Source organism: Bactrocera neohumeralis, chromosome 6, assembly GCF_024586455.1.
Source record: "Bactrocera neohumeralis isolate Rockhampton chromosome 6, APGP_CSIRO_Bneo_wtdbg2-racon-allhic-juicebox.fasta_v2, whole genome shotgun sequence".
NCBI lineage: Eukaryota > Metazoa > Arthropoda > Insecta > Diptera > Tephritidae > Bactrocera > Bactrocera neohumeralis.
Window position 1 is genome coordinate 34,881,734 of NC_065923.1, and position 26,614 is coordinate 34,908,347.

General features: G+C 34.0%; 1 protein-coding gene across 2 annotated transcripts in view; it reads left to right on the forward strand.

Moving 5' to 3' along the window:
• LOC126762995 (ecdysone-induced protein 74EF) overlaps window positions 1-21,552 on the forward strand; it is a 147,071-nt gene extending 125,519 nt beyond the window's left edge. For both annotated transcript variants that reach the window (XM_050480138.1, XM_050480137.1), the window contains 4 exons: window positions 11,465-11,863; window positions 12,013-12,228; window positions 16,421-17,222; window positions 19,047-21,552. In XM_050480138.1, the coding sequence (XP_050336095.1) occupies window positions 11,465-11,863; window positions 12,013-12,228; window positions 16,421-17,151 (1,346 nt within the window). In that variant the 3' untranslated portion in view covers window positions 17,152-17,222; window positions 19,047-21,552. The remainder of the gene's footprint in view (window positions 1-11,464; window positions 11,864-12,012; window positions 12,229-16,420; window positions 17,223-19,046) is intronic.
• Window positions 21,553-26,614: the final 5,062 nt, after the last annotated feature.

Genomic DNA, 26,614 nt, shown 5'->3' on the forward strand with positions numbered 1-26,614 from the left:
GCTGCCGCCGCCAACACCGACGACTTATCGAAGAATCCAACAAAAAATTCATTTTATTGACGATGGCGCTCTTTCGTCACACAAAGCCACCAACCATACCTAGCTACGTATGTACGTGTGTATGCGTAACGTATATGGGAGTACGTATGAAGACAATTGGAAGCCAGTGCTCACATACACAATGTTATATGGCAAGTCAGTGGCTCTTCAAAGAACAGGAACTGTATTTCAGCCAGAGCAAATATGACGGCAGTTTTACGCCAAAGCCGAACTCCCACCAAACAAACAACAAATACATTCACACGCACAGATATGAATATGGCCGAAATTGTCTGTCTATCTGTTTGGTTCAACAGCTAATTGATGGAATAGCTGGCAGAATACAAACAATGCAGCAGTTTCTCTTCCCACCACCCTGGGGACCATTAAACACAAGCACGTATGTATGTATGTACATACATATGTGAATATACAAGCCTACGTGCGCCCACATACATGACTTCTGAATTTGCTGCTGTTCCTGTTTGTTGTGTTCCCTTTCGTTCCTTGTTTGTGCGAAGAAATTTTAATATTTTTCCATATGTATGTACATACATAGGTGTGTATGTTGGTATATACATGTATGTATATATTTTGCTGCTTTGAACACAGAACTCGTGTATATTATGAGTGAATTATTTTTAGTTAAGTACCAATAAGAGGGAATAACAATTTTTGAGGCGCACAAATTTATTAAACACTGCATACTTAGGTTAATACATGCGACATATGTACATATGTATGTATGTAGATGTACACACTGCACGTACATCTTATTGCCTAACATCTGTCTATGAACTTACATACATATATGTATGTAAGTATGTACATATACGAAGGTAGAAAGTATTCTGAAACACATAAGGGAATGCAAATAATGAACCAACCTAGTGCCAAATAATTGGATACGGACATAATGCGGAAATAGAACTACAAACGAACATTATATACACCCGCGATTTTGTGAAAAATATAAATAGAACTAAATATAATGACTGTTCAACTTTGCAATGATGAATGAGACGGACATATGGAACGACTTGGCGCATTTTGCGTCGAGATCTTAAATTGAAAGCGTAGAAAATACAGTTTATGGAAGAACTGATGCCGCACGACCTTCTCAAGCGACATCGCTTTGCTCTATGGGCCTTGGAAAAGTTCTAAGAAGATCCTACGTTTTCGAGACAAATTTTGTTCAGCGATGAGACCAGTTTCTGGCGCAATGGGTATGTGAACAAGCAAAATTGTTGCATTTAAGACGAAAAGCATCCTAAAGAGAGAGAGAGAGGTGCCATTTCATTCATAAAAAACAACGGTTTGGTATGGTTTGTGGTTCGGTGAAATTTATCGCTCCATATTTCTTCAAAAATGATGACGGTGAGAACGTAACCTTCAATGCCGACCGTTATCGCGCTATAATAACCGACTATTTGATACCTGAAATTGAAACTCCTGATCTCGGCAACATTTAGTTTCAACAAGACGACACACATCGCATTAATCATTAATCATTGGATTTATTGAAAGAACACTTCGGTGACAAGGCGTTTTGGACCAGTCGATTCGCCACTAAGATCGCGTGATATCACACCGTTAGACTTTTTCCTTTGGAGATATGCAGAGTTTAAAGTCTAGTTGAAAATCAAACTCATGCAAGAGTTAAAGCCGAACGAACATCAAGCGCGTCACACAATCGGTGAATTTGCTCAAAACGAGATGGCCGAAACCGATCCCGATTTTCACAAGAAAATTTTATTCAGCGCTGAAACTCACTTTTGGTTAAATGAGAATAATTATGTATAATACACAAGCCATTGTTGAGACGCTACATACTCCAAAAAGTCACTGTTTGTAGTGCCTAAGGGTATCATGGGGCCATATTTCTTCAATATATTACAGTCGATGGAGAACAGTATAGAGCCATGGTTAATGACTTTTTCGCGCCTGAATTGGAGAATGTTGATATGAAAGTGCTTTGGTTCCAACAAGACAGCGTTATATGTCATACAGCCAATGAAACGAACAATTTATTGAAGGAAACTTTTTGGAGTGACCTCCAAGATTGAGCGATTTAACACCGCGGAACTAGTTTTATGTGGTTAAATGAAGCCGCTTGTCACGGCAGATGCATAAGTCCAAGACGATTAACGCTTTTGAAGATAATATTCGGCGTGTTATTGCCGACAAACGGCCAAACTGCATTCTTTTCTCGGGTGCAAAACTGCAAAAGTCATGTGCAAAATGGTAGATCGGAAGGACAAGAAATTGCTATTGGCAGGCGTTAGAAGAGACTGTAGTAACCTGGTCGGAATAATAACTGGTCACTGCCTGGTGGCAACACGCGGTCGAGGAATGAGGCTGACTGATCGAGAAGACCGCAGGAAATGTCTAAAGCAAGGCACTATGGAAAGAATGGAGCATCTCTTATGCACTTGTTTCGTATTGGCAAGAATACGCTGTAAGCATCTGGGGTCCCCATGGTATGATACACTGGAGAAGGTATCGATAGTGAGGTCACAAAGTCAAACGCAGGCATCCTAAAGAATGACTATTCCTCATGGACCTAGTAACTGAATTCCATTTGGTATCCCAAAGCACCACAACTGGTCTATGCGTGGCTCATTGGTCTACCAGACTAACCTAACCTAAACACTAATTTCCAGATTTTGAGTTGGTTCATTTCACTTGAGTTGAACAGAATTATAAAGAGTCTCTGCGCTGCGACTTGATGAGCAATCTATTAGCCCGTTTCAGTTAAGTGGCTGTCGATTTGGGAATCAGTTAACACATCCAAAATGAGCAGTTATATGTTCAGAGCACGAGTTGTGATTCATATATGGATATAAGTGACGAGCTTAAACTAAAATTCTAAAAAGAAAAAGCTAATATGTACATATATATGGCTAATCGGCGGATGGCTGATAATTTCTATAACACGGAAATATACGATTAATATTTTATTTCCTTTTGAACCCACCAGGCGTTCGTAATGCAGACATATTCGACTACTACGGAGAAACAGTATGACGGAACATGCATACGACCCTGCGTATACTTAAGTATTTAACATTAACTTGTATTTACTTGTAAATAAACCAGTCAGTCGGTTGCGCACGTGTAATTGCTTCAAGTGAAACAAAAATGTTTATATGTATGTACCATACACATGTAAAATATTGCAAATACTTATTCAGGTTTTACAGTTTTCTTTTTGCGTTCCTCTACCTTCCGCCGCTGTGGTTGTTGTAAGTTTCGGCGTTGATTTTTTGCTTTTACCGTTGCTGGTTTTTTATTCATTGACCTACTATCCAAAATGTGATGTAACCGAATCAAGCGCGTTGAGCACAACAAAATTTAAGACCCAAGTTAGGGGTAACGGCAACTCATGCCGCGAAAATAAACGCCCGCAAAATATACAATACAGAAAAAAAAACAAAGTCTGCAAAAACAACACTTGCAATACCAACCAACAGCAATAATAAACAAAATAACAAAACAAAGACACTCCATTAACATCAGATAAGGAAGCCACGAAACAGGTAGGAGAGTTCGGCTTGTAGTAGCCGAAATGGGCCATATTGGCAATAATAGACAGAGCGTGGCTTAAACAGTTAGATACACGAAAAAGTGGGTGTGCCACCGCAACGCTGAGAATTTTTGCGCTCCTCAATAGCAATTTGGCGAAAACATTTAAAGGTCACAGTACAAGCCAAGTGGGTTATAGTGCCACTATTGGCGTACTGCTAGCAGGCTACGTACTTGTATGAGCAATAAGCATTTCCGCAACAAGTAAACGCTCCGTTTACTATTTACTTTGTATGTAAATATGTGTGTATGGCATGCTCCATGAGCTGTCGTCATTTTGTCTCGTGTATTACGATTATTTGCTTCAACAATGTGTACGCGCACGTATACCTCGAAATTTTGAAACACTCATTTCGCTTGCTTCATTTCATTTATTACTTGTTGTCTGTGTTGAAGGGCTCATCCGGCCACAGGCACTAAACAGCTATGACAATCAAACGTCTTAACGAACGTCATCAAACATCGAGAATGTCGCAGACTAACGGCATTTTGACATATGTACATAGTTTAATTAAAAATTTTGAGCGACAAATTTCGACATATTCCAAGAGGCTAGTTCTTTGTAATACAATTTGATTCCTGACTATACGTATTAGGCCAACTTTTGAAAATGGAAAAAGTGAAAAAATTTATATTTGGTTGAAATTGGAGAAAGAAATTTAAATTAAAATAACAAAAATGAAAGTTAAACTAGTTTACGGTCGATCTGAGATCGGGACGATGAAGGGGGAAGGAATTGCTTAAATTTTTCAGGATGAAAATTTATTATAAAATTTAGATTTATATCGTTTTCCCGCAAACTACGAGTTGAAGGTAATGAAAAGACCTACAACTCTTGTCTGAACACCTTTTTCACATAACCTCAAAATTTATGTGAAAAATTCAAATAAACAAGTTTCTGGGTTTTATATTTTGAACTTGTACAAAGATTTTTTATTTCACGAAATTTGGTGTAAACTTAGCTTCTAAAGTCCCAAAGGCAACGTACTTGTTTTATTTAAATAATAATGGTAGTCGAAAAAGTCTTTTCGTATTTTATCAATGTGCTACCAATCACATTGTGTCATACTATATACATATGTAGTGTTGGAAAGGTGAGATTTTAAGCTTAATTTAAAAATTAATTTCGGAGACGTTGAAAAATTTAACAGCTGTTCAAAAATGAGTGAAAATAATGAAGAAAATCGCTATATGTGACCTGGTCTACGAAAAGGGAGCTAAAGTGCAAAAACTAGTTTTCTGGGAAAAGCTGTTAAAAATAATCGTCAGTTTCTCGTTATCTCATTAATTGTTCTCCTTTTTTTTAACACCTAAGCCCCCTTTCTGTAGACCAGGTCACATATTTTGAAATTTTTGTATAAAAAAGGAAAGAATGCAACCAATGAAATTTGTAGAGTTTACGGAGACGATGCTGTATCAGCTCGTGTAGCACAACAATGGTTCGCTCCCGTCTGAAAATTTCAAAGTTTCGATTTACACTGATGAAAGTTTTACACAGATGGAATAATGTCTCTAACAGAAAAATGGCAAAAAGTGATTGACCAAAATGGTACATATTTGTTTATTGATTTATTAGTATAAATATAAAAACAATAAGTTGAAGTTTGATTTGTAATACGAAAAGACTTTTTTGACTACCCAATATTATTTTCATTTTAATTAATATATAAACAATCAATATGGATGAAACATGGTTCAGGTAAATGATGAATAGAATTTCATTCGAATATCTCAAAAACTGACGAAGATATATTTTTGATCCTTAAAAGCTAAATTACGAATTAATAATCGCTGTTTCATAAACCCTTATTTATTATTATTATAATTTTAGGCAAAGTTTTTTTTTTTTGTTTTTTTTTTTTTTTTGTTTTTGTTTTTTATAGTAGGAGGAAGCATTGAAAGCTGGAGTGGAGACTTTAACTCGCTAAACTAAACCTACCCGCATCTCATGTCTCTTCCACGGAACCATTGGACAAAGTATTACTTTATGGAAGAGAAGAGGACATTTAAGTCTCCTCTATTGTACGGACTGACTGACGCCTAATCTGTTGTAAATGTCTCAATCTTGTCATAATTAGAGCTGCTGACAGCTTTCCATTACATCCAGCTTTTCCCGAGGATATATGTTCAGAGTCAAAGTTGTTCAGAATGATTTGTAGAATATTGCCCGCATATCCGATTTTCCGTTTTTTTTTATCTCTCTGCAAATCAACCCGCCATAATAATGTAATACATTTCTATTTAAGGACTTAATTTGTATTGATAAGAAGGTGCGTTTTCTGGTAGAAAGAAAAGCGACATTTTCATTTCTTTGACCTTTTAGTCGTTTCACTTTAGAGAAGTTGCCAACTATTGGCCGTGACGCCTTTTACCGTATTCACAACCGCAGGCGCTATCGAATGTGTATTGTTATTGTTACTGCAATCAAGCATTGCCTACAAATTTCTGTACATAAATACATGCTTACATATGTATGTACATAACGTTTGCAAAACATACGAATCCACCCGCACCGCCAAAACGTAAAGAGCAATGGTATACGGCTTTATGGCAGTTTATAGCTCAAGTGAGGCGGCAACAAACACTCACAGCCAAATGCATGGCGCGCTCTTGCGTGTTTGTTAGTCAAGAGAAGTCAAAGAATGGCTACACAGCAACTATGAAGCAACCCAGCGCAACTTACATATACCGAACACACACACATACACACTAAAAACAAGCGTTGGTATAAAGCGGACAACAACAATAGCTACAATAGTAGCAATAAAAGCTAGTGTATGTAAACGCACAGCGGCGGCGGCAGCGTAGCGATTGCAAAAAGCAAAATAACAACATGCAATAATGCAGCCAACAAAGCATAAATTGTGAACGACGACTACTATGCCGACAAGCCTTGACCTGATTTCTCTTCCTCTCTCGCGGCCACACGTTCGTCGTATGCACATTGCTGGGCATTTACATGCATGCATGTGTGTATGTGTGTGTACATGTGAATAAGTACATTTGTGTAAGTCGATGTAAGTATATGGATTATATGCAGAAGTGTGTGCTGCACTCGGGCATATTTTCATATTAACTATTTGATGTACATATACACATACATATGTATGTATGTATGTACATGCATAAATATGAAAATAAAAATATACATATATAAGAATATATTACATTGCTTCCACGCACTTGTCGGCTAGTGTTGGTGCGCTGCGTCTCTCAATTGCAATAGGTTGGTGGGTGTATGTGCGCGACTGCAGTGCAGCGAAATTGCATATGTATGTATGTATGTATATACATATATAAGCGCGATGCATCGCAGTCATTCAAATAAGTGACACAGGCACTTCGGTAGGCACACGCTCTCGCCATAGGCGCAGCACTCAAAGCTGCTGATCGCTGTTGCAGCGAATATTCACTATTTAACCAGTTGCATGAATGTAAACGCCGCCGCCTCGGCTGGCAGTGCTGCCACACAAGTTTATTGCAGTTGAAGGAAGAGCTGCCTGCCTACACTCAACCATTTCCTCCGTGCGAAGTTCGCTTGCACTTTCATGAATTCGCTCTAAACCGAGCGTTGCAACAGTGGAGTAATTAGAACTTTTATATAAAAAAATAACAGCTTCGTGACTTAGAGGCACATATTGGAAACTATTTAGATGTGTAAAGTGCCATGATATATGCATCTTCTAGAGGGAGCTCGAAGTCATTAAGAAACTTGAGCGGCTCTCAATGGCACCTCCGGTGCTCTACAGTAGCATTGCTGCGAAGTGCGCTCTAAGGCTTTGGGAAGCTGGGTTAATGAAGTTATCCGAAGAAGGAAAAGCCGAATTCTCCTCCTTCAACTGCATTCCTGAAAACTTGTATCACTGCGTCTCAGGCGGCCTTTTCTATGTTCACATACTGACAAGAGATACGTGCATGGAAAGGTATCGTTGGAGTTAGCTTCTTCACGTATGGGTCGAAACTAGGAGGCAAGGTTGAAGGGGGCGTTATCTTTAAGGAGCTCTCCGTAAATATTAGTTTGAGGAAGCTATAAAGGTGGAAGTAGACGTACTGCTATGAAATGCGCAGGCTCTTTCAGGAAGTAAAGTTGTAAAGGAGTATTTGTCATCACTAGAAATAGCATAAATCTACTACACGTTCAGTCTTGTTTTTGTGCCCGATCACAGCGGAATTGCTTGTAACTGCAAAGCCGATAAGCCGATAAAGAGGGCATTTTGACCCCGATCACATCAAAATGAGATCGAGTTGGATTTCGCAGCTTGCGTTCTAGCACTGGACCAATGGAACTCGTGTAGGATTAGCAAGCCCTGGTCAACGACCCGCTACTGTGCGACTGCAACATGCTTTTGGCCTAGAGTAGAACGTCGGAGATCTACTGAACTACTTGCACTTCTCAAAGCTTATCTTGTCGCCATGTTATCGTTTCTAGCTGGATATTGTTCAATTCATTCATGCGTGAAAGCTAAAAATTTTATCGGCCGATAGTTTGTTTTCTTTTAGTCCTTAAGTCACAAGAGCCCGACAATTTTGAGTCAGAAAATTCTCTGCATTTTCTTTTATATCGCATCATCTAATTCTTGATGTCAATATTCATTTAAAACGATGGTTATTGCAATTTCATCTTTACTTGTCATTCTCTAACCTATAAAAACCGGTTTGGCCGACAGAAAGAGTCCTCGTGTGAACAAAGTCTATGTTTATTCGAAAGAGTAGCTATATTCTCAAACCATTATTGAGCTATTTTCCGTCTTCCATTCGTACACTTGCTAATCAAATTTAGGCTCGTGCTTTGCATCATTGTACCACTGTGCATCGCTTGCGGCGCTACGTTTCGTTTGAGTCCAACGTACATATGTATATGCGCCTATTTGAGCGTGTTTGCACCGCAGCGAAGTGCAGTGGCAGCGTTAGTGAGTCGAGCATTTAAGTGTTCAAGCGTCCAACTAATACCAAATCACAGCATCTGGCAATAGAAAATAGTGAAAATACACTTTTACTTTCATTTTCTTCGCTGCACTTCAATGCACCGACGCTTTGGTGGAGATGATAATTGCTGGCAGTCATTGCTTTGCCGCTGGTGCAATGGTATTTGCTGTGAGGTTTTTGTATTTGCTTTTTTTCTCTTTTTGTTTTTTGTGACACTACTGGGGAAAGCAAAGTGGCGAGCGACGACCACGCTCACGAAACCCGTTTCACAGCCGTGATAAATTGCATGCAATACCGCACACCGCACCCCGCCGTCACTTTTGCTTGTGCATTTTCTCATTTTCTATTATTTTTTTCTGCCTTTTGCTGCGATTTCGATTTCATTTTCATTTCGCTGTTCGCAGTTCGCTTTTGCTTTCTTCGTCGCTTGCATATTTACAATTAATTTAAAAAGTGGTGTCCGCGTCATGCCACTATGCTGTGTACAAATATGCTTGGGTGTCGTTGTTGTTGGCGTGTGCAGTTTTGTTTTTTGTTGTTGGTTTGTACTGACTTGGGAAAAATAAATATTTTCATTATTACTAATTTAGTCCCAGTTGACAGTTGTTTGGCTAGTTGCTGAGCTGTTGGCTGGCTGCTAGCAAACCGGGTCAATGTCACTGTGGACTCGTTGGTCGCAGCGAAGGCGCGCACATTGTTTTTGTTTGCTGTTTGCTGTTCGCTTCGACGCGCCTCTTAGCTTGGCCGAGCGTACATACATAGTTTTGAAATGTTCATTGTGAACGTTGGCGATGGCGATGACGAGGCTTAGCAGTTTCTTGACCGGACACTAGCTAGTTGGGCCAACTTTAACTGCACTTTGATATAAATTATGAACGGAAACGGAAATGGGTTTCATATTGGGCAAAGTTTGCTACATACACAAACAATATGCAGCCAAATTGTTTAGTGTTGCAAATGTTGCTACCTTTGTCACCTTGTCACATGCAAGATATAGCAAAACCAATATACATATGTATGTATGTATGTATGTACAGGCATTAGGGTGTCCGTTATTTATCAGGTTGTTTTTTTTATTATTATACTAAGTTTGTAGCGAAGTTTATAGCTCTACGTAGGAAATATAGGAGTATATATTTATAAATGATCATGAGTGGCGTCGATTTAGACATGTCCGTCCGTCCATCTGTCTGTACATACATATGTAAGCCCACAGTTTTTGTAATAGCTATCTGAAATTTCGCAAACGTTCTTTCCTCCCCAAAAGTTACTTATTTGTCGAAACGGCTAATATCGGACCACTATAGCATATCTCCTTCTTCTTTACTGGCGTAGACACCGCTAACGCGATTATAGCCGAGTTAACAACATTATAGCATATAGCTGCTATATAAACAGAACAGTCTAAATCAAAGTCTTGTATGGAAGACTTTTTATTTGACAAGAAAGATTCGGAAATTTGGCTCAAATTTTTTGTCCAAAGTAGCGGTAAAAATTTCGACGAAATTGTTGTGATCGAACCACTATAGCATAAAGCTGTCATAAAAACTGAACGAATGTAATCAAGTTCTTGTATGGACAACTTTGACGAGATATTTTTAAGAATTCTCACATGGGCTAATATCCAAGAAAACGGAAAAAAAGGATCAAACGGAAATAAGCATAAATAAGCTCTTTTCATATTTCTAATCAAAATTCAACTTATTGTTTTTATATTTATACTAATAAATAAACAAATATATATCATATTGCTCGGTCACTTTTTGGCATTTTTCCGCTAGAGACATTTTTCCATCAGCGTAAATCGAAATTTCGTAATTTTCAGAACCGAAGTGAGCGAACCATTGTTGTGCTACACGAACTGATACAGCATCGTCTCCATAAACTTTACAAATTTCATTGGGCTTGCGTGGCATTCCTCCCTTTTTTATACAAGAAATTCAAAATATAGCGAATTTCTTCATTATTTTTACTCATTTTTGAACAGCTGTTTTCTGCTGCTCTCTTTCAACTTCCCCGAATTTAATTTTTTTTTTGGTTAAATGAAGCTCCTTACCTTTCCAACACTATATAGTATGATACAATGTGATTGATAGCACTGTAGATATACGACTGCAACGACATCTATTGACAAAATACGAAAAGACTTTTTCGACTACCCAATATTTAATATAAGTTTTTTGATTTTTGATCCTTTGCAAAAAAAAAAAATTAGCTCAAAAGCAAATAAACGATAACTTTAGAAAAAGTTTATTTTAATACAAAATTTTCCGCTCTAAAAACATGTGACATTTTTCATAAAAATATTCCTACAAAAGTTATAGGCAGTTAAAGTTATGTAAACCTTTTTTGTACAGCGGAAAATTCTGTACCAATTTGAAGAAAAATCAGCTTGAAATCAGCTTGGGAAATAACAAACGCCCTAACGAACATACGTACACGTAACGCTTATAAATGCTTGGAATTCTTGAGTTTCTATGGAACTGCTGATATAATCTTATTACATATTTCCGTGATGTGTAAACCTGCAATTTATATTTCCACCTAACTTCAGCAAATTCTCAAGGCGGGAAACTCCCGTGACCACAGCAGGTGGGCGCAGCCCAGTCGCTTGCCACCCAGTAACCTGCTGCCACCTATGAGCACACGCTTTTCCCAATCAAACCGGTTAGCTGAGAAACCGATTTGTCAACTAATTGCTTTTGCACACATATACATACATATATTTATAGGTTTTACTATAAAAGTAGTTGAGAATAAAATTTGATTATATGCATACACATACATACATTTATGTAAATGTTTCACACAGTTTCATTTATTATTTATTTATTGGGAAAATCGCTAGTAAAATTAGAATGTTTGTTACGCTTTGGCAATTTATTTTATAAATTATTCTTTCTTCTCTTCGCAGATACTGAAATTCCAGTTATAAAGCAATCAACAAGTCCAGGTCCTTTGTTGACACACCATCAACATCATCATCACCAGCAGCAACAACAGCAACTGCAACAGCAACAGCAACAGGCAACGCATCAGCAAGCACAGAGCAATACATACGCGGGATCTCCAAGTGTTATACACATAAAAGCCGAACAAAACGTTGTACTTTCTCCACCACACCTCCAGCAGACAGCCCAACAGCAACAGCTTGTTAATGGCCTGTCACAGCATGGCGGCCCACTCTCAGGGTCAGGTGCAAATAACCAGCTCCAACCACTAGCCATACCACACCGGCCATTGCTACACAATCTGCTGAGTGGTGGCTCGATACACAATTCACATCATAGAACGTATGGATCAGCTACAACCGGTAGGCAACACGCTCTTATACAGTTATTTATAATTTCGTAACAAACCAAATGTTTTTGCTAACTACTCTCATTGTTTGTATTGAAAACTTTAATTCTTGATAATAGAAGACCAAATAATATTGGATTTCAAATTAATTGTATTTCGAAGGTTCCTTTCCGCCAAGCCCTGCCGATAGTGGTGTCTCTGACGTGGACAGTTCTAGCTCTGGTGGTCAGCCGTGCAGTGATGAGATAAAAGCGCGGCTTGGCATACCGGCCCATTGTCACCCGCATGCGTCGCATATACCGTCAGGCACGTTTCTACATCCCAATCTCTATCAAAATTCAGCGTCCTTACGGAACATATGGAATCGAAGTGTTGGAAGTAAGTGTAAACAATTTAAAAAACTTTTATTCACACACAAAAAAGAACTCTTAAGCTGAACTTGAGGGTATTGAACATATTGAAGTTCGAAAAAATTAACAATTAAGTAGGTATTCTAGTCAAGAAGCACCAATTTCAGCAAATTTTTTGAGTCTCAGGAAAAATGAGTAATTAATATTTTTACTAACCAGTTTTTATTAGATTTTTATTAATATTAGAGAGATACTCAAAAAATTTAAAAAACAAAAAAAGTATACAAATTTCGAAATTAGCTGCGGGGGTCTCAAAAGATTGGCACGTGACCCTGCTCACGATTTCAGTCCTTATAGCAAATTAAAATAAAAAATTTTAATCTGTAATGATGTCGCAATGTTTGGTTCTACCGAAAAGTTGGACAATTTTGTTTTACGAAATGGAGGCTGCCTGAAAAAAAAAATCTTGTACCATTTTTTGACTGTTTCAAATTTAAAAAAAAATAGTGAAAATTTAAAGTTGCGGATATGGATAGTTTCAAACACAGACAAGTCTATACAGAAGACTCTCCAAAATGTCTCCAAATTTCAAGTAAATCTGTCGAATAGAACCTGAGTATTCATGGGTATCGTTTTGACAAAAGTAAAGACAGTTTCCATAAAAATGCGTTTAAAGTTTCGATTCCTGACCAACCAGTTTGGATCAGAAAAATACCTACATACATATACCACCGAAAATAATTTGAATTTTGACAAAATCTCTTGTAGACATATTCTGGAACAGTTTGAACTTTGAATAAAAAAGATCGATTTTTTTTATTGATGAAATTTTTGAATTAAAAAATTGATTTTTTATCGATGAAAAAAACGATTTTTTTCTAGACCAGAATACCCCTTAATGTTTTATATTTGATGACTGTTCTAAGTTGAAATGGTATTGTATGGGCTATGATAAATATTTCCACCTCACATCCACCAATTGAAATCGATTTTTATTCCAAAGCAAAGGTTCCATTCAACTCGGTAGGTGACTCACCCTAACCAAGAATAATACAATTCTCTTGTCGGTTAGCTTGGTCTCAAATTTTTGGTGATCAATTCTTACTAAGTTTTTCAAAACTTTCTGTTACGAGATCCATGAATACTGTAAGGATTAGATTAAATTAGATTAGATTAGATTAGATTAGATTAGATTAGATTAGATTAGATAGGATTAGATTAGATTAGATAGGTAGATGAGGAATGCACCGCAATCTTAGGTCTATTGTGCGCTCTCCTAAATTACATAGACTACAATATATCCCTTACTATAAGCTCCTCTGTTCCAATGTATAAAAAAATTCAATGACGCGATTGAGAATAGTTTACATTGTAGGTATTTTCTAGTAAACAATTGCAGAGCAATTTAACCACAAAGCTTAGGGTTGCTTAATGGTTCGTTTATCTGATCCAGTGAGCGCATGCGTAAATGCCAGAGCCGTCGTTAAGCAAGCAACTTTATGAATATATTGATATTTATTTTAAATTTTTCACAACTCGCATTCAAAATTTTAAAAATTTTAAAAATTGTGAGTGAGCGAATTTTCCATTTTCGCCCTGCAATGTAAGTAGCTTCCCAAACGCCTGCATAGTATTTAGCAAGGCACACACACCTAAGCAAACTCAAAAATTATGTTCACTCACCGCTCACTAATATGCACACATAAGCACGTACATACATACACATGTATATATCCCCCCTTTCGAATGTGGTGCCGCGCGTTAACCGCTATTCTCCAGTTATTGCAAAAACTCTCACTCTTAGCCTCGTCACACACAAAGGCACGTCGCTGCATACTACAGCAAATACTTGTGCATGTAGCCGAATGTGTGTATGTACTACATATATGTACATACATACATATATAGATATGCATGCATATTTCCACATTCGCTGTCGCGTTTGGCGCTTGCGTCGACGCTAACTGCGCTGGCTGGCATGCATTCCCACTGACGCGTCGACAACCCTCCTCCCAACCGTATTTCGTATAGCCGCGCAAAATCAAATGCATAAATATGTACGAGTACACATGTTCGTGTATATCGTTTGCGTCAGTTTGTATGTATGTATGTATGTTGCCATATGCGTACTGGCTATATATGCATTTCGCTAAACTCGTCATTTGTTGTTTATATTTTTGTATGTATGAATGAATTTGTGGTCATCGACACATTGCCTTTGCACGAAATCTGAAGGTCACAACTACAAACATTCAGCGCCGTAGCAAGACGAAGTGTTGCAAAGTGAGCGCCAAAACAATGAGTATGAGAGAAACGCGGTGTGAGCAAAAATGACGTTCAACAGTGGAGACTGAGTGCGCCAGACTAGCCCCCTAAAAATAAGATATCTCTTTGAATTCTACACATTCGCCAAAGTGTTCATACCTTACACACAGATACGAGTATTTGTGCTCGCATTCAGTTGTTTACAGGCACGCTTACAGTAGGTACGAGATGTTTGCGTTCAAGTGAGATAGCTGATAGAATGTGAGTGCGCTTCTAAGGTTCAGAAGGGCGGTTTTAAAAATTATATTAAGCAAAATAAATGAATGTAATAATTTTGTAATTTTGCTTAAAATATGTTTAAGTGTCCATAGTTTCTGAAATATTAAAATATAAGTTAGATTCGGTTGGTATGCTAATACACCACGCATAGACCACTTTTGGTTATTTGCGAATGACTATTGAATTTTTATTTTGTCTTAATTTATATATGTTTATATTGAGAATTCAAATTCGTTTGAGTATTATTTTTTAACTTTTTTCCTTGTTATATTTATAGAAGTATAAAATCGAGAAAGGTATATTCGTATATTTTTAGATTAGTCATCTTGGCTTTCCCTTTGAACAAACCAACCCAAATAATTTTGTATATATGCCTTAGTTTCGATTTGTTTATGCTTTTTTCCTGTTGGGGTGTAAGTTAATTCTGGAATATGCTTCCAAAAAAATATAATATAGATTAGAGCGGGTAAATTTCTTTTTTATAAAATATGGAAATATTCTAAAGTTCATTCTTAACAACTTTACCTAAGGGACTATGGGTCAAAAACGTCTTCGAGCCAGCGATTTTAAAAGTGAAGTTTAAAAAACCTGAATAATCGGTTTTATGGGAGATATGTGATATAGGTGTCCGATCTGACCGATTGCGACAAATAATCAATAGAATTTGAAAATGAAATAAAAATATAAATTAAAAATGCGCCAACTGAGGAACACATTTTTACGATCCCTAAAAAACTTCACCTTGTTAGGACCTCGAAGCATACGCACGTCTAAAACACTGAAGACGTATCTTCTATCTATCGCAACAAGATAGATCTGGATGGTGGCTTTCGATCCGGATACAGCTAGGTAGCTTAAGAATTTTCATATGCTGGAATCTGGTACTACAGACAACCATATTTCGGGCCTCCGAGGTGAATCAGCTTCAACTCATTTGGGGATGTTTCATCGTGGAGGCTGAATTTACCGACCGTTGTACCAAAGATACTTTCTTTGCCCACCCTGGCGTTAAAGTCGCCAAGTATGATTTTGACATCGTGTCGGGGGTAGCTCTCATAGGTGCGCTCATAAAAGACATATTTGGCCACATCGTCCTTCTTTTCCGTCCAGGCGTGGGCACAAATCAGCGATATGTTGAAGAACTCCGCTTTGATGCGAATTGTGGCTAGACGTTCATCCAACCGGTTGAATGCCGGGACTCGTTGACGGAGACTCTCTACCACCACGAATCTTCTTGGACGGCGGTGATGTCAGTCTTTACTCTTACAAAGACATCAACCAGCTGGGCAGCGAGACCTTCCCACTTAAGGGACGGGTGATTCCAGTCATCAAAAGGGGGGGTGGGATGTTTCGCCGTTTCACTTCAGCTCGCCTTCAAACGAATGTTTTTTGGCCTCCCATGGGATACTTGGTCTAAAACCGAAAGCCGTAAGCTGCTTGAACCATATGTAAAATAATCGTTTCTGGCCACTCCCAAGTGAATGGCTTTCAGAAAACTTTCCTCACTTGTGTGAACTTATACATATGACTCCATCCTCCTACATCCAAAATATTGCCAGAGTGAGAGATACTTAAAAAACCCTCGGCTGTATTCAAACTGAACCATTCCTTTAATGTAAAAAAATATATATCTGTGCTATCTACTTATATAAAAAAATTTTCTTTATTTTTTTTAGTGCCCGATGGTTATTACATGCCACTAGGGAGCAGCACTAGTCCATCCAATAATGCGTCGGTGAGTAGCAGCAGTGGCCCGAATAGCGGCGCAGTCGGCACTCTGAATAGTGCAAACTCAGCAGCGTACTCCACGTCACCCTACTTTACAACTCCCTCCCCGCCACGCGCTAATCCCGGTCTAACGCCACATCATTCCCTGCACGCACACCAACAACACCTACACCATCATCAGCATTCCACGCTAGCGAATAGCCCAGCGAGCGGGGCTGGCGGTGTGCTGCATCAATCGAGTGTGATTCAGCCAACAACGTCCAATGTCAACTATGATCTCTCGTACATGCTGGAGCTTGGTGGTTTTCCACAGCGCAAAGTGAAAAAACCACGAAAGCCCAAAATCGAAATGGGTGTAAAGCGACGCAGCCGCGAAGGCTCCACAACATATCTGTGGGAATTCCTGCTCAAGCTACTGCAGGACCGCGAATACTGTCCACGCTTTATTAAATGGACCAACCGTGAGAAGGGTGTATTTAAGCTGGTGGACTCAAAAGCGGTGTCGCGACTATGGGGCATGCATAAAAACAAACCGGATATGAATTACGAGACAATGGGACGTGCATTACGGTACTATTACCAGCGCGGCATACTGGCGAAAGTAGATGGCCAGCGGCTGGTGTATCAATTCGTGGACGTGCCAAAGGATATTGTGGAAATCGATTGCAATGGAGTGTAAAAGTATTGGATGTGCACGCATAAACATAAAATATGTAGAAAAACATTTTAAGCGCTGTGCATTCCATAAAGGTGAGTGTTGCCATATTCGCACCTATCTTTGTATGTATTAGGGTGGGTCAAAAACTACGAATATTTTCTTTTTGCTTGGTAGCCTGAAAAATGGCTTAGAAAACGCTACGTAAATCTCTTCTAGTATGAGCTCTTAATTGCAATGGGAAGGTCCTGCGATTTACAGTTTTCTATACTTCAAATACTTGAAAAAATATATCGTTTACTAAATTTAGTAGGGAACTGAATTGAGATTTGTACTTCCTACAAAAACTCGACTTTTCTGATTTATAATACTTTTTTTCATTTAGTTATAAAATAAGTTATAATTTCAGTTAAAATATTCATAAAAAAAGAAGAATTTGCCTTAAAATAATCAAACCACAACCGTTAATATATTTTAAACGGTAAAAATCGTAAGAGACCCTTTTGTAGCGCATTAAATTTCCTTCAAAATTTATGAATTTTTTAAGTAGTTGGAAGTGAGCTTTGAATTTTTTCCTATCTGATGATAAAAAAGAGAAAACTGTAAGGCGGAGATGGGATTGAAATGTGTTTTTTATCGTTCTTTTACTATTATTTTATTTTTATTGTTATAATTACGTATTTGGAATTAAATTTTTTTCCAGTATTTGGGATTAAAAAATTATTTTTGTAATGTTTTTATATTTTTATTTTGTTGGGTTTTTGTCACATATTTGGGATTAAATTAATTAAAAATAATTATTTTTTATTTATTTTTTTTAATCATGCATTTTTAATCAATTTTTTCCCAATATTTGGCACTAATTTTATTTTTTGCATTTTTATTACTTTTTTGTATTTTTTTTTGTGTTTTTTTTATTTATTTTCTTTTCTTGTTAAATTTTTTTATCCGGCATTTGGGATTAAAAATTAGTATTTGGGTTTTTGCATGTTAAATTTATTTGTTTGCCAGTTTTGATTATTATGTTTTTGTTTCTTTTTTATTTTGTTTTTTGTTTTTGTTTTGATTATTATGTTTTTGTTTCTTTTTATTTTTTTTGTTTTTGTTAATTATTTCTTAATTCGGAATTGCGAACTAAAAATTTTTATTTTTTTATATGTTTTTAATCACATATTTGAAATTAATTAATTTCCAGTATCTGGCAATATTTTTTTGCTTGGTTTTTTATTATATTGTTGTTTGTATCCCACATTTGGGTTTATTTTTCTTTTTTAGTTTTAATTCCATTTTTGGGGATTGAAAATAATTTTTTTGATTTTTTTTTTGATCACGTATTTGAAATAAACTTTTTTCTCAATATTTGGGATTATTATGGTATTTTTTTTGTATTTGTTTGTCTTTTTTAATTGTTTTTTTTTTTTTTGTTGTATTCCGTATTTGTTTTTAAATTTTAATTTTTTAATTTTCTTTTATTTTTTAATTTTTTCATTTTGTTTTTATTCACGTACTTGAAATATGTAAATTTAGTATTAATTTACTGTTTTTAGTTCATTTAGTTCCTTTTTTTTGCTTTTTTTAATTGTTTTTGTTTGTTTTTTAGTATCCTATATTTGGTTTTACATTTTTTTTCGTTTTATATCCATTTTTGGGAATAAAAAAATGTTATTGAAATGTTAAGGACCATCCCGTTAGAATAAAGAACTCATTCTAGATTCGAGAAATTTTCGTAGAGGTGTCTAAGGCCCATTTACAGAAAAAAAAATATTTGGTGTTTTTGACACACCCTAATGTATATATATACGAACCTGCGTTATAAAATTTTTGAATTTTTGCGCAAGTGCAAGATTTGCTTCGAAATTATTTGGAATTTTTGAATTTTTTGGAATCAATATACTCAGCTTGGTTTTTGGTATTTTCAGAACGCATCACATCACTTTCAAATGGATTTCAAGGAATGTACAAACAGTAGAAACCTGCTCGAAATCGCAGCCAAATTTCGGAAATGCAATTCTGCTTACACACACACACACACACACACAATCTATATAATATACGCGGCGTACAGCAGTTTTTAAGGAAAGCAAGGATGCATACTGTAAAGAATTTGTATTTATTAGATCTTTTTTTATGTTAATAGTAGTTATGGTGAATTATATTGTAATTGTGTGTAAGGCTCGCTAAAAATTAACTGTATATTTTAGATACACAATGATGATGCAAAAATTATTAAGAATTATTATATATATTTATGTTTAAGAACAGATATGTTGATTACAAAAATGTTGTAATATTTTCAAATTGTTATTAATGATTAGTGAAATTAAAGAATGATAAGGAGAATGATGAAAATGATCCAAGGATCAACTTTAAGTATAAATCTATATAAATATTATATATATAAATTGTATGTACATGTATGTCTAGCTAAAGCATATGAATACTATTAATTTGTTTTTGTTGCTTATTTTATAGTAAACTCGTAATGATTATGGACACACACATAAATATACTGTAATATTATTATGTAATATACATACATAAGTCATGAATGTTGAAAATTATTAACACTAGTTTTACTGTCCGTCAAATACTATGCCTACAAATGTTTTCTTGATTTTTACTGATTTTTTTGAGTTTGCTAAATTTTCTACATAGAGAACAGTAACAATAACAGCAACAACAACAACCACAAATGCATATTACTCTCAATATGCACGCTGCTTAGCTGGGAGTTGAGAATTTCTCTCAAACCAACACATTTGGTTGCACTGATTAAGTCGTTACTTGGGTTTCCTCGCGTTTCCTCGCGCAAGAAACGAACTATTTTCATATTTTTTTTATTTAAAAAACTAAATATTTTATTAAAACTTTTTGTTATTCCAAAGTTGCGAATTTTATAAAGTTTTTGAGAAATTTTCAAAGTAAAATAATTTTAAATTTTCAAAATAAAAGTCAGGCATTGTGACGCACACGGAAAAGTGGCCGCGTTGACCTCTGAACTTCTTACAGGAACATCAAAAGTAAAAAGAAAAATATTTATTTTACTTAAAACCATAAACTAGCCGGGTATTGCACGTAAGAAAATCAAAAAAGTGAAATTTGTATCTTTGACAGCCATTTAAAAGTTTCGGGATTTTTTTTAAGTTGTAATTGAAAAATTCTTCGTTCGAGACCTTGTAAATTATATTGCGAAGACCTTCAAAATTCGATTGAATAGTTCGCGAGAATTCTTGACAAACGACTTTGAAAAGACAGTTTGGAGAGAGAGCTTCAAGTGACTAAAAAGAACACAGCTTCGAGAGAGTTTTAAATGACTAAAGACAACACAGTTTCGAGAGATAGTTTTAAATGACTATATAGCTGACTTCAAGCGCGCAACTTTTCAAGGCAGTATCTCCAAAACTATTACTCGGATCAACTTGAGCATTTAGGACAAACTTTTATAGCATTCAATAAAACAATAAAAAACGATTTTTTTTGCAGCTATGAAACCCATGTAACCACTTAAGTACTACAATTTAGTATGGATTAGAAATGATTGCCAATTCGACTCGAAAAATACTGGATATTAGAGTACAAACATATCCAATTGGAATACAAAAAAAAACTTGCAACCAGTTGCTGCTCTAAATATATTCATATCACGTAAACCGAGATAGAGCGCATAACTTCATTTCCGCTTTTCATAGAATCGTTTCAAATGGCAGTAGTACAAATTAAATGAGTTATTGGACACGTGTGAACATAACTTTTTAGAAAGACAAGTTGTGTATAAACAAGTTGAAATTGAAATTGAAGTTGTAGTTGAGTTGAAGTTGAAGTTGTAGTTGAGTTGAAGTTAAAGTTGAGTTGAAGCTGAGTTAAACAAATATGTTAAACGTGTTATAGGGAGAAATTAGCGACATAACGGTGAATTGATGAAACGAGCAATAAGGATACAAAAAGTTTGACGAAAATGTGGTCAATAACTGAAAAAAAATTTGGCAAGATAAATGTGATAAATCGTGATATTGGAATTTTTAAACTAAATATTAAAGATATGGATGGAAGTTAGCTGAAATTTGAACTAAATATTAAAGATATGGATGGAAGGTAGCTGAAATTTGGAGACGTTTTGTGTGAAAAGTAGCATAGCTTAGAAAGCAACGCATACATATGTATATTGAGACGAGAGCAGAAAATGGATGAGAATAAGCAGATTTTGTATTACTGAAATTTACAACTTTTTTCGTGCTGTTGTTGTTGTTGTTATATGTGTATGACTCTTTTATTTGTGAAATATAATTCGATTTTTCTTTTTAATTTTTCTTAAAAAAATGAATGTATTTGCCTTTTTGTTGGACTCGAGTTTTTTATTTACCGTCAAATGTCACTGCCGCATGCAAAAATAGCAGTAATTGTAATTTTTGAAAAAAGGAAACAAAACAACAACCTAAAATAAATAATCTTCCAAACTATAAAAGGGACTAAGTCCTGTGGCCACTGCCCATATGTGCAATTTACACTTTTTTTATTAAAGTAAAAGAAAAAGAAAACTTAATAATGTTAGTATCATTTAAGTATTGTTTAAGTTGAAAATACAAAAAATCAAAAAGCTGCATACTACATATGTACACGAGCAATATACAAATTCGTTTTCGACTTTTTTACGAAAAATTTAAAGAATTCATGCAATTTTTTCTGGTTCTTCTTGTTTTGTTTTCAAAGGTTTACTTTTTCAAAAGTTTTTTTTCGAAAATTTATTTTTTTCGAAAGTTGATTTTTTTCGAAAATTTATTCTTATTTTACTTAAGTTTATGAGCACATGAATCAGTTGTAAGTCTACATATGTAGTTTTTTTATTGTGACAACTTTTTCTTATTTAAAAATAAAATTATTATTTCAATTTATTTGCGTTTTATTTATATTTGAGACACAGCACATTTGAGAACGCGCCGCCGACCAGCAACTTGCGCAAAGGACACTGAAATTTCAGCAAAGTTATAGAAAATGTGTACCACTAAACCCAAACATTCCTACGTATTATGAATAATAACACTAGTCAACAAAAAAAATTTTTTTTTGGCTTACTGTTTTCATGCTCAAATTATGATTCTAGACATTGAAAAATACTGGAAATTTTGATTTTAGCTCTTTTAGTGTGCATTTTAAAATTCGGCATTTAATATGAGAGAGTCCATACGAACAAACAAGAAATACGAGAAACTCTACAAATACAAACTTACTTTATTAAAAAAATACAAACCAAAAAAAAAGGAGATTTAAGAATTTTTTTAATAAAATTTTGTATTGTAAAAGTGGTGATATAATAAATTTAGCTATCTGTGCAGAATTTGAACGTTTGAATGCAGCGAGCTTGAAAAGTATGCGTTGAAACAGTTTCGACTGAAACAAATAATGTCGTTTAGCACCGATTTAAGAATTTTTTTGAATAAAAAATTTTGTATTAAAAATTTTATTGAAATTGAATTTTTTCAAACATAGTTTTGGATTTAAAAATTAGTTATTTAACTTTTAATCCCAGGTGTTTGGGGCTAAGAATTTAAAATAGCCGACGGCTCTGTGCGAGTAAACGCGAAAAAATTCCAAAACATTTTTTTTTTGAATTCTTAATTATATGCTTTGGACATTTTTTTTCCAATAAGGTGTTTGGCATAAAACAAATATTTTTTTGTTTAATAAAAAAGTTTAATTCGATTTTTTAACGAAATTTATTTAATTTTTTTATATTTTTTTTTATTTTTTTTTATCTTTTATCAGATAATTGGGATTGAAGTTTTTTTCCATTCCGGAATTTGTGATTAAAAACTTTTAAATTTTTTTATTATTACAAATTTTATAAAACAAAGTGCGAAACCATTTTAATTAATTTTTTTTTATATTTTTTTTTGTATTTTTTTTTTATTTTTTAATCAGATAATTGGGATTGAAGTTTTTTTCCATTCCGGAATTTGTGATTAAAAACTGTTTTTTTTAATTTTTTTTATTATTACAAATTTTTATAAAACAAAGTGCGCAACCATTTTAATTAATTTTATTTTATTTTTTTTATTAAAAAAATTTTTATTTTTTTTTTTATTTTTTAATTAGATAATTGGGATTGAAATTTTTTTCCATTCCGGATTTTGTGATTAAAAACTGTTTTTTTTTTTCCGGAATTTGTGATTAAAAACTATTTTTTTTAATTTTTTTTATTATTACAAATTTTTATAAAACAAAGTGCGCAACCATGAAAATATGTTAATTTCAAAACAGTGACTTTATTTTAATTCCTAATTATGTAATTTGGATTAATTGTTTTTTTCAATTCGGATTTTGGAATAAAAATTTATTGTTTCTTTAATTTTTTAATGTATAAAAAAAAGTTTCCCATTTTTTAATCCGGTATTTCGAAATTAAAAATTATTTATGTTTTTTAATCAAGTTTTTGTAATTAAATTTTTTCCAGCATTTGGTATTAAATTTTTATTTTTAATTTTAATTTTTTTTATATTTTTTTTATTATTATAAATACATATGTATGTATGTAGTTGAGATTAACTCTTCTTAAATCCGTTAATTAAATTTTTTTCAATTTTATTAAATTCTATTAATTTTTTTTTTTGATCACGTATTTGAAATAGTACATAATTTTTTTTAGGGTTTTTGGGATTAAAATTTTGTATTTTTTTGTATTTGTATTTGTCTTTTTTAATTTTTTTTTGTTTTTTGTGTCGCGTATTTAAGTTTTATTTACTTTATCTTAAAATAAAATTTTAATTAAAATTTATCTTAAAATAAACAAAAATTTAAATAAAAATTAATTTTCTTATACCTTATAATTTTTTTTGATGACGAATTACCAAAATTTTTTTTCAGTATTTGTGATTAAAATTTGAAGTTCTTTAGTTCTTTCATTTTTTTTTTTGTCTATATATAAATTAATTTTTTATACTTTTTTGTTTTGAATACGTACATAGTTGAAAAATAAAAATTTCCGGTATTTGGGATTAAATATGTATTTTTTTAGTTTTTTTATTTTATTTGCTTTTTTTTAATTTTTTCTATCCCGTATCCGGGCTTAAAATTTTTTTAAGATTTTATTCCCTTTTTGGCTTTACAAAATTAAAAAAAAACTTGCATTATTTGCAACCCTGGATCAGTTTTGGCACCAAAAAAATATTTTTCAGATCAACAAAGTGTCCGAAAACGTTAGATTGCTGTATGACCATGAGAGTTCGTAAATATTTTAGTATAAAAACAGGCGCATATTATTTCTGTGAAACACAAGTTACTTTAAAACTGAATTGAAAACGCTTTATTGATTTGTTTATTTGTGTGTAACTTATTTTTTAATTTTTTTTATTTAATAATAATTTAGGTAAAACATCGCCAAGAACCAAAAGTGGATTATGCGCGGCTCACAAGCCTAACAGAGTAAACTAACCCATCATTTATGTTATAAATACCAGAAAGTGTATTTATGGTATGTAAATATATGTTCACAAGTGTACACGCAGTTGCTTATGTAATGCATTTAGAATCCTTTGCATACACAAAATACTATTAGCAGCTTAATCAAGAATCACGAGTATAAGAACAATTTACATTAGCACAGAAGCGCATATGCATTATACACATACATACATATATAAAAATATTATATAAAAAATCAATTACACACGCAATTACTTATCGAGTTAACCCTAGAGAGTCAGTGCGGTAAGTGAAATGAAGTTTGTCATCATGGAATAATTAAGAAATACCTCCCAATTTACGCTACGATCAATACATATGTACAAGTTTTTCAATAAATAATTAATATTTAGAAAATATAGATGAAGAATTAAAAAGAAACAAATATATATACATACATATATCTATACATTAAAAGGATTTTAAAAAGTATTTATTAGAAAGTAAATAAAAATTGAGCTACCTTTAAAATTAATGTGTGTGTGAAGAAATTATAGTACGTTATTAAATAAATTTAGCAAATTAAAATATCACATATGTACATACATAAGTGTTAGGTGAAGCTCACAAGAGCCTCAGGTTTGAGGTTTCAAAATTATAAAGAATCAATTTGCAAACAATTCGTGCGAGTATATGCGATTGGATAGTGTTGTAGTCCTTTGCATATGTACATACATACATACATGCATACGTATGTACATATATGTATGTATATGAACCAAATACCTTTATGCATTCGATTTAACGTTATTTGGCAACAATATATACTTATATAAACACTTACATAAGTGCAAGATATGTTTCGAAATTAAATGTACAACAAAATTTAGTAAAACATAGTTCAACTTTCTAAGAGTCTACATACAATTTACCTTACCAAATAAGCGATGAATGTGTATTTATGTGTAAGAAATTTGTAAGCAACCGTGTGAATAATTTAGTTCATATTTATTCACATTTACTCAGAAAAACACAACGAAACTTCGTCACTTGCAAATCATTAAGAAAGCAGACTGTGCATCCTAAATTTTCGAAATGTTCGAAATGCTCTTTACTTTTGCTTATAGTATAGGAAAATTAGTTAAATTTACTTAATAGAATTTCATTAGTTTACATAACATGACGAACTGTGAATAAACTTTGAGTTTTTGAGATTTTGCAACGGAAAATAATCCAAACGAAACTGCATGAGGAGTCTAAAATCACCGATTTTATTCTGTCGACAAACAAAAACTTCATTACAAAAAACATTTAAACCAGCGTAAATTTTGAAAGTAAAAAAAAAATTGTAGTAATAAGACCCATAGAAAACGATAGCTATAATAACGGAAATGAAAGGAAATATAATTTACGGGCTAACTAGAGTCCGAAAGAAAAAGGGCAGAGCGTGATTTAATTTTTAAGGGTTTACATGGGTTTCCTCGAGTAAAAAACAGCCTTTTTTCAATAATTTTTTCTCATATTAAAATGAAATATTTTATTAGAATTGTTATTGTTAAAAACATACACTATTAACAAAGAAATTCTGAAATTTTTAGAAAAAAATATTTTAAACTCAGCCATTGCGATGCCATTTCCGGTGACACCTTTAGGAAAAAGAATGCGTGCGCGTTGGCAGGATAACGCTTACAGGATCAACTGAAGTGAAAAAAACGTGTTTTAGTTAAAACCTTAACTTAGTACTTGGACGAAGAAAAAAAATCGGATTTTTGGCAGACATTTTATTTTCAAAAAAATTAAAATTTCAGTTAAAATTTCGCGATTTTTTTTTCAAATATTTGCAACCGAAAAAAAATCCTTCGTCCAAGTCTTTAAGAATTATATCTCAAAGAACTGTGTAAAATTTCATGAGGATCGGTTGAGTAGTTCTCGAGAAATCTTGCCAACCGACATCAAAAACAAAGTTTCGAGAAAAACGCGTTTAAAGACAGCGCACTTAACCTAGCTAGCCTCGAGCGCATTCTCAACGCTGTATCTCCGAAACTATTAATCGAATCAACTTGAAAATTTGGGATAATATTCTAGAGGTGTT